This window comes from Anarrhichthys ocellatus, unplaced genomic scaffold (genome assembly GCF_004355925.1).
Source record: "Anarrhichthys ocellatus isolate YVR2014 unplaced genomic scaffold, GSC_Weel_1.0 scaffold34, whole genome shotgun sequence".
Taxonomy (NCBI): domain Eukaryota; kingdom Metazoa; phylum Chordata; class Actinopteri; order Perciformes; family Anarhichadidae; genus Anarrhichthys; species Anarrhichthys ocellatus.
In genome coordinates this window covers 3,938,311-3,946,760 of record NW_022280064.1, presented here as the reverse complement: position 1 = coordinate 3,946,760, position 8,450 = coordinate 3,938,311, and the positions used below count along the sequence as shown (strand labels likewise).

Below are 8,450 nucleotides of genomic sequence, written 5' to 3'. Positions count from 1 at the left end.
ACACACACACACACACACACACACACACACACACACACACACACACAGACAGCAAAACGACAGAGAGAAAGACTGAGACACTCACTCTCACACCCTCTCTCTCTCACACACACACTGACTGAAGGTCAGTTTCTGCTTTTCTTACACATTATCCCTGTTGCACACACACACACACACTTAGAGATGTTCACCCTTGCATGAACTTATAAAACTTTCTCAGATGACTTAACAGCCCTCTCCCACCAGAAGCACTGTAAATCCCTGACCCCCCTACCCTCCATCTCATATACACACACTTACAGAACTTGTGACCGGCTTATAGTCCACCTGTACGAGTTTAAAGTTGCACGAGAATCTTTTTAGTCGGCGGTTTGTTCCCACTGATGCGTCATCGACGTATCTTATCTCCTCTGCTGTCCTCAGAACCAGGAGTTGAACGCTGGGAGAATCGGTTTGACTCTGGTCGTCGCTGGAATGGTCGGCTCCATCCTCTGTGGCGTGTGGCTGGACCACACGAAGACGTACAAGTAGGCAACACATGCACACACGCCTTCCCCACCCGTTCATGTTAGGCTAACGTCTCACGGAATTTACAAAACATTACGTGATACCATAGACTATAACAAATGGACGCAGTCACTGTGACGTCACTCATTGCTTTGTGGAGTACGGTTTTTGAAGCCTTTAAATTCAGCATTTTGGCCGCCGTCATCTTTGTTTTTTTTGCATCCAGAAGCGACACGAGAAGATAAGGAGACATTTTTAGGCTACCAAAAATGTTACAATTAACTTTCATTTGTTGAAATCACACCGTAAAAAGGTTAAAGTTGTAAGACGAAAACAGGGACAACCGTGGTAGTTTACTGAGGTAATAAATCAAGAGAGAAGTAGAGTCATTTTCTCATAGACTTCTATACAACCAGAGGAGTCGCCCCCTGGTGGACACTAGAGAGAACGCAGCTTTAAGGCTTCACTTTTCAGATCCACTGGTTACACCTGTGTAATACCTGTGTTATACATCATTTTTTTAAAATTTGTAACATATTTTTTTTTCTTGTGAATAGTCAGGAAAAAGAGTTAGTGGCTCATTACTTGGCAGAAAGCATTTGGACACTTGAAGATACCTGACTGGCTCAAAGTCGGCGTTCCAGTTCATCCCAAAGGTGTTGGATGGGATTGAGGTCAGGACAGTCTGTTTCTTCCACACCAAACTGGATTAGTTCAGGACATTGTTATTGTGACAAAGGAAAGGGTCTAATGACTAGTGTATCATTGTTCTCCGTAGCTTTAAGACTTCACTTCATGGGAGCTAAGAGGCCCCAAAACCTTGAAAAGGTGACCCAGACGGGCCATGTAGTGTAGTATAAGAGTCGTGTAACATGCTTGCGTGAGAACAAAACAAGTCTTCCAGCAGAGTAGATGAGGAGAAATGAAACCTGAGGCACCCAAGTTGAAGGGAGCTAAATAAAGATAAATTCTGATGCCACTTAGACATGTCAGGTTGCGTCGGTGACAGGAAATTCGAGTTCTGCAAGCGATGTTCAACGTGCCGCCGTAGTTATAGGCAGTAAATGGGAGGAAAAGGAATCGGAGAGCGATCACAGGAGCAACACGTTGCCTCTGATTGGTGACTGAAATACTGTCAATCAAAGTAGTTCAATAACGCTGTCATGGTTGTGCTTTACAGGATGACGACTCTGCTCGTGTACGTCCTGTCCTTTCTGGGCATGCTGGTCTTCACCTTCACTCTGAACCTCAACAACATCATCCTGGTCTTCTTCACAGCTGGAGCTCTGGGGTACGACTGGATCCCAGTCACTGAATGTATATACTCACACGTTTAATAGATGCTTCATGTCTCCAGGCTGCACAGTGTCGTAATACCCCAGTTTGACCCTGAAAGCAGGGTCAAGGAATCAAAAAACGGAGCAAAGCCTCATATACCCAGTGGTATGCTCACTACTTCCCACACACGTGCATCTTCTCTAAAACGTCTATGCAGAGGTTGTTTTAAATCGTGTGCTTTTTACGAAGGTAGTGAGCGTACGACTGGATGAGTGAGACTTGGATTATGCTGCAGGAGTTGTGTGAGAGTTTGTATTCGGAGGTTTTCATATAGTTTTACTGTTGTTGAACGCAGCCTCCTTTCACTCACATTCATCCAGATGTTTCCACTTTTATTTTGTCATGCGATCGTTTGCGTTCTGGATCATATATTTGGGTGCCCTCTTATAGCTGCATGCTCAAGGACCCGTCTGCTCCTCTGACAATATAAAAACATACATGTTAAAAAGACAACAATAATCTAAAAGGGATTGAAACAAGAAACAGAAGAGTAAAGGTTCAGTTTGGTGGAAGAGCTGCGAAGACGGATGGTGTGCTGTCTGTCGTCTCTGTAACCTCGAGGCTGCACAATGAAGAAACAGGGTGTCAGCGCTGTCGCTGTCTCTGTCTCTCATACTGTTGCAGGTGTAAACACACCCGCTGTACGAAGAAGCTGTGTTTACACCTACATCGTGTGCACATTTCAAACCACCTCCAGATGTGGTTTGGATCCGATTTGTCAGAATCACATTTTAGTTTGTTTTTTTGTTGTTACCAGGATAAAAGTCTGAACAACACCGTCTGCTCCTTTGTATTGTTGTGCACATGACCGTATTTAAGTTGAAACGTCTGTGTTTCAGGTTCTTCATGACGGGTTACCTGCCGCTGGGCTTTGAGTTCGGAGTGGAGATCACCTACCCAGAGTCTGAAGGGACGTCGTCAGGACTCCTCAATGCTTTTGCTCAGGTACCACCAAGTTTCTCAAAGGTGTCCTGAAGGTGCTACATGTAGAGCTCTCACATCCATTAACCGTGTGTGTGTGTGTGTGTGTGTGTGTGTGTGTGTGTGTGTGTGTGTGCGTGCGTGCGTGCGTGCGTGTGTGTGTGTGCAGATGTTTGGGATCATTTTCACTCTGATTCAGGGCAAACTGACCACAGACTACAATCCGCTGATTGGAAATATCTTCCTCTGCGCCTGGATCTTCTTGGGGATACTGCTCACTGGTAGGCTGCGTGTGTGTGCGTGTGTGTCTGTGTGTTCTTTTGTGCATGTCAAGCCAGATATCAGAGATGTAATATTTCCTTGTTTTATGTTTCAGCTTTAATTAAGTCAGACCTGAAAAGACACAATATGAACATGGAGGCGGACAACAACCACATGAAAGCAGTGAGTACACTAAAACACACACACACACACACACACACACACACACAGACCGCAGATCACTTTCTTTGCACAAGTTGAGTGTAACATCTGGAGAGAAACATTCAGGAAATGAAAGTGTCTGTTTTTTGATGTCACATGAGTCGGAGCACCAGACCAGACTTAGCAGGAAGTCACAGAAACAGTTACTTCCTGTTAGATCCAATCTGTAGGCTACTTGTAGTTTTCAGACCACGTCCGTATTTATTTATCTTTGTTTGTAGATATATATTTATGTGTATCTGGCATTGTGTTCTATCCTTTATTCTCTTCACGTCTGCCTTGTGGAACACTTTGCTGCTCGTTTTAATATGTGTTCTATAAATAAGCTTTATTATTATGATTAAACCTTCACTGCGTAACATGATACTTTTTGTTTATTATACTTAGTTTTTGGTTTGTGTGTTTGTTTATGAAACACTGTGGGCTCCTGCAGTTATAAATATGAGTATAGGTTCAGGACCAGCATGCACCGGGGCAGGAGAGGCAGCGATAGGATTCATTTTGTTCTTTCGTTAGCTTGCCTGTTCTGCTTTGTGAAATAAATCATAAGAAACATGGAATTTAGCATGAACAATGAACCACACATACCCATGGTGCATCAGTGGCCCTTTGATTTATGTTTGGTTTAGATTTTTCTTTATTAATTTCTATCATTTTCTCTTCCCGTCTTTCATCTGCATCCCGCCGGTGTGCCCTTTAGAGAGGACAGCATTGAGTCTGAGCGTCTCTTTGTTCAGTGTCTCTCCCCTCACTGGCGTCCCATGGCGTGACCTTATGACGAGACAGATTCTTGAACAGTCCTCTGCTCTCCCTGGACAGAGTCCCTCTTCAGTGTGGACATTAAGTGTCTTGATGTGTTTCTGTTCTGGCATATGAACAAAGCTATAAAATACTTGACTCTCTGCTCGCTACCGACTGATTCTCTCTAATGGTGTCTGAAGGTGCCCTGCGAAGCGCCCTTCAGACACCCAGACCATTAAATCTGTTTCTGTTTCTGGACTCTTTCATCAAACACATCTTCTCCTTCCTCTTCATCCCTCGCTCAGAGGTTTACACCTGAAGCTTTGGCTTCCCCTGAGAGATCACACAGTCAAGTTCAAATCACCAGCGATCACAGATAAAGGCTCTTCTTATTTATTATCTTATTATTCATCAGGTTTAAAGCGATCTTTACAGTTCAAGATATTTAAATTGTCAATAAACCTTATGCCATTGGTGAGAGAGACGGCAGCCGTTGATTCCTTGGGGACTGACATGAATACAGTTGCTCAGTTTCTCCAGTAGAAGGTGAAAGTCTTTTGAGCCAGTTTTCCTTCACAGAATATCAAAAGACCCAGCGTGGATCAATGGTCTTCATATCACTTGGCTGTGTGGAGAAGAGAACTGGCAACGGCTTTGTGTGCTACGTGTAGATTGTCAGGCTTTGCTCACATGTTTGGTTTCATAGTCCCCGAACAGAACAGTGTCCGGCATATCAGGTGTGGAGTTAGGAATGTGTCCTCTGGCTCTCAGCCCAGCAAGCGGCAACCTCCGGGTCTGAGAAGTGAACCCAATGAGGCAGTGTGACACTTGTATTATCTCTCATAGCCTCCGATCGTGATGGAAAACATCACTAGTTTGAGAAACAGAGGTAAAGTTTGTCAAATCAAGTTCGTATTTAATTCTTCAGTGTCCTGTTGGCCTCATCACAGTGAGTGCTACTGCATCCACATGTCTGGAACTCAGCCCACGCTCTTCCAGACTGAAACAAATGTTCGTGGACTTGTCTTGCTGGTGGCCATCTGAAACGTGTCTCTGTCTTTCTGTCTCCTGTAGCTTCCTATTGAGTGTCCCGGGGACGGACCCTCAGAGAAGAAAACCAACGGCGTCAAACTGGAGCCCTCGATCAGCTTCTCCCGTGAAACCTCGCTGTGACCCCGCCGAGTCACCGAATCCACCGAAGAAGGTCTCCCCGCTGCCCCGGGATACTCGTCGGCACCGAAACCTACGTGAAGTACCTAAAAAGCACACTTTATTATTTATTTATTTTGCCGAGCTCCCTGCCGCCCGGTCGTATGAAGCACAGCCACAACCTGCAGTGGAGTCAGGCAGGCAGGTGAGCAACGCGGCGCGGAGGGGTCGACGTTCTCCATCAGAGCCCGCAGTGGGATCCGGGTCCCTCCTTCTCCCAAACACTTGCAAAGTGTTCCCTCCAATCTACAGAACCTTGTCTTTCATTACGGAGAGGTAGTTGTGGATTACATACAACAGAAGTATGCAGGCAGTGTCATGCAGAAGGAGCTCCGCTGCACTTTTCAAAGAAAAACAAGCTTCCAGTTCTTCCATCACCATCACGAGGTTGGCTGGAGTTGAGAGAAAGTACTCCAGGTGACATGTTTGGAGTCTCTAGCTGTCCTGGAGAACAAACCAGAGAGCCATTGTGTTTGCACACCGCACAGAACCAACGTCTCCTGAGTTCACTTGAATTTGACTTTCATGTTGATATCGCTTCATTTGATTTCTTCTTTACGTACGACAGTAGTTATGTGGAACCAGTGAAACCATCTGAAGTCTGCTTTGGTCGACAGTCGACATAAATCATCTTTATTTGTCTGTCATGCTGCATGCGTATCAGACGCAGCTACAAACCATTGCTTTGTGTTAGTCTCCATGATAATGTGCTGACTCCGTCATAAATGGGATGACAGTAAGTCCGAGGAGGTCTCGACAATTACGTTTTTATTTGCAGCTTTTCTTTGTGACACCGGTTCACATATGAATGTCGCTCTTTACTCGCTGGGATCCATAAGAAGCTGGAGGTGACGCAGAAGAGTAAAATGTTTGGAAGGATCGTATTTGTCTTTTAGGTTCCTGCGGTGCATGAATGAGATGTTTCTTCCCTTAACTCACCACCACAAGAGGACAATTAAAGCTGCTTATGAAGCTGTCCTGACACAACACTATGCTTATGAAGACGATTATGACGTCACAGAAATAACCATCTGCAGTAGTGAAACAGATGTTTTGATGTGGCTGGCTTGTAAAATGTCCTCACTGCACAAACCACAACGGACCAAACTGAATATGAACAGTTCAGCGCACAGTTAGAAAAAACACGCACAACTTCAAGTTTTATACTCAAAGGCATGATTTCAGATGAGTTCTTAATGCTTATTACACTCTGTACATCACAGCTGACGGAGGGAGGGACAGCGCCATCTTGTGGGTTCTCTTCAGAAGTAAGAGCCGAGCGGGACAAGCACAACAGAGATCAAGATGCTTATTAATTCAATCTGTCTGATGTATTTCTGTCCCATGAAGCTTTCTTTAACCGTTTATAACTGAAAGTATACTTTTGTTTTAGTTCGGTTGAATAAAAGTTGCCAACTTTATAGTTTCAAAATAGATATAAAATGTGTAATTAGTCTATTTCAAGCTGTTTAACTGACACAACAGATGTTTTGAAGCTTAAAGTAAAACACAAGAGGCTAACTCAATTCATTTTGGTAAATGATTTATATTTTTTATATTCATCCCTTTTAAAAAATGCAAAAATAACTCAAACAACCAAACTTTTATATTTTGCATTTTATTTTTCAATGCATGGCAGCACCTCATCTATCATCTTCACCCCCACGAGCTGCATGTCAGCTGACTTTATTTATTTATGCTGAAAACCGTGAAATGACACGAAAACAACTTCAGCTGTTGCACATTCCACAAACACGCTCGACACATTCTGCTGAAGCGATATTGTTCCCGTCATCAGAAGTTTGCAACATTTCAAAATGAATTGTCAGAGAATCGGTATTAAATAATGGTACTAGGCAATGAAATGTTATTGTTATGATGGAGAATATTAGTCAAGTGTTGACTTGATGACATCAGCAGAGAAGCGCTTTGCTTATTTTTTTACTTTTTTTAATGTACCTTCAACGTGGTCGCATGCTTCTCCAAACTGCTGTTACAGCTTCTGTTTCTCTATTTATCTATCGAGCCTGATGTAACTATGTGATGAGTGTACTTCAGGATTGTCTGATACATTTTCATTATCTTAAGATCCGTACATTTCTTTGTCTTTCTCTAGTTTTTATAACAGGAACTTTTATAGAACACTTCAGTTTTATCATACGGTCATATGAGTTAGTTGTTGATTAATTATGAAAGGGTTATTAATATGTGACTTAGTTAATAGGCTTTAGTCAGAAAAACAAATAGATTTTACAAGTGAAATCATGAAAGGGTATTGTGTTGTGTGATCCTATGACTGCTGCTGATAGACAATGTATGAATGTGTTGCAATGCTGTCTCCTCTCCTGCCTCACTGTGTCCATGAGACACATCTCCACAGCTCGAGGCTGTTTCATATATGAATCATGTTCTCGGTGGCAGCATGTCTTCATGGTTTTGAATGAGGGGGCACTTGTAACAGTTATCTGAGACAAACCAACTTGATGGAAGAGGTCAAACTGAAATCTAAGACAGAACACCTCATTTGTGCATTTTCCATTCAGCTATACTGTGACTCTTTGTTGAAGGAGAAGGCTTGTGATGCTTGTGTTGGTCTGTTTGTCTCTAGTCTGTCTCTCTATACTTTCTGACTTGGGTACCACATGTGTGGGACTCATCCTGAAGCCCATAGTCGTCTACTGGGGTTGTAAGTCATGAAGTAAAATAACAGGTCACATTGATGTGTGTTTAACAATGGAGCTCTATGGCAGAGAGGAAGACGATATGTCTTGTTCGCCGGATCAATTCACTGTTCATTTGTTCACAGTAAGAAAATGGAGAATATTGCGAGCCTTGTCCTGTAATTCTCTATGTATACCGACACAAACCTGGAGTAGAGATACTTACATTTGTGCAGATTGTTGCACTAGATGTATTCAAAAATGTAAATGTTTCATTTATCTGTGAAGCTGCTGTTTGGTTTCATCTCCTCTTCTCAGCGATCCAGACACTGTGGGACTGCTGTCATGAATAACTGCATTCAGATTATACACAGATGGCATTACTCTGAAGACACTGGGTCAAATCACAACAATAAAAGCATTTTACTCCAATACTCTGCAGTGTTTTACTCCAATGTCTTTCCTCTTGAAGTATGCTCAACAATGACCCGTCAATGTTGTGGTTAGCACTGTCGCCTCAGAGCAACAGGGTTCTGGGTTTGAACCAGGCAGCAACCTCGGGTTCCACGCAGTGAAGCCGATGCTTCATGT

At 43.2% G+C, this 8,450-nt stretch overlaps 1 protein-coding gene across 1 annotated transcript in view; it reads left to right on the top strand.

The window, feature by feature from the left end:
- flvcr1 (FLVCR choline and heme transporter 1) overlaps positions 1–8,293 on the top strand; it is a 13,352-nt gene extending 5,059 nt beyond the window's left edge. Inside the window, exons 5-10 of the mRNA XM_031866059.1 lie at positions 424–527; positions 1,688–1,798; positions 2,685–2,790; positions 2,936–3,047; positions 3,143–3,210; positions 5,065–8,293. Coding sequence (XP_031721919.1) covers positions 424–527; positions 1,688–1,798; positions 2,685–2,790; positions 2,936–3,047; positions 3,143–3,210; positions 5,065–5,163 — 600 coding nt within the window. The 3' untranslated portion in view covers positions 5,164–8,293. The remainder of the gene's footprint in view (positions 1–423; positions 528–1,687; positions 1,799–2,684; positions 2,791–2,935; positions 3,048–3,142; positions 3,211–5,064) is intronic.
- Positions 8,294–8,450: the final 157 nt, after the last annotated feature.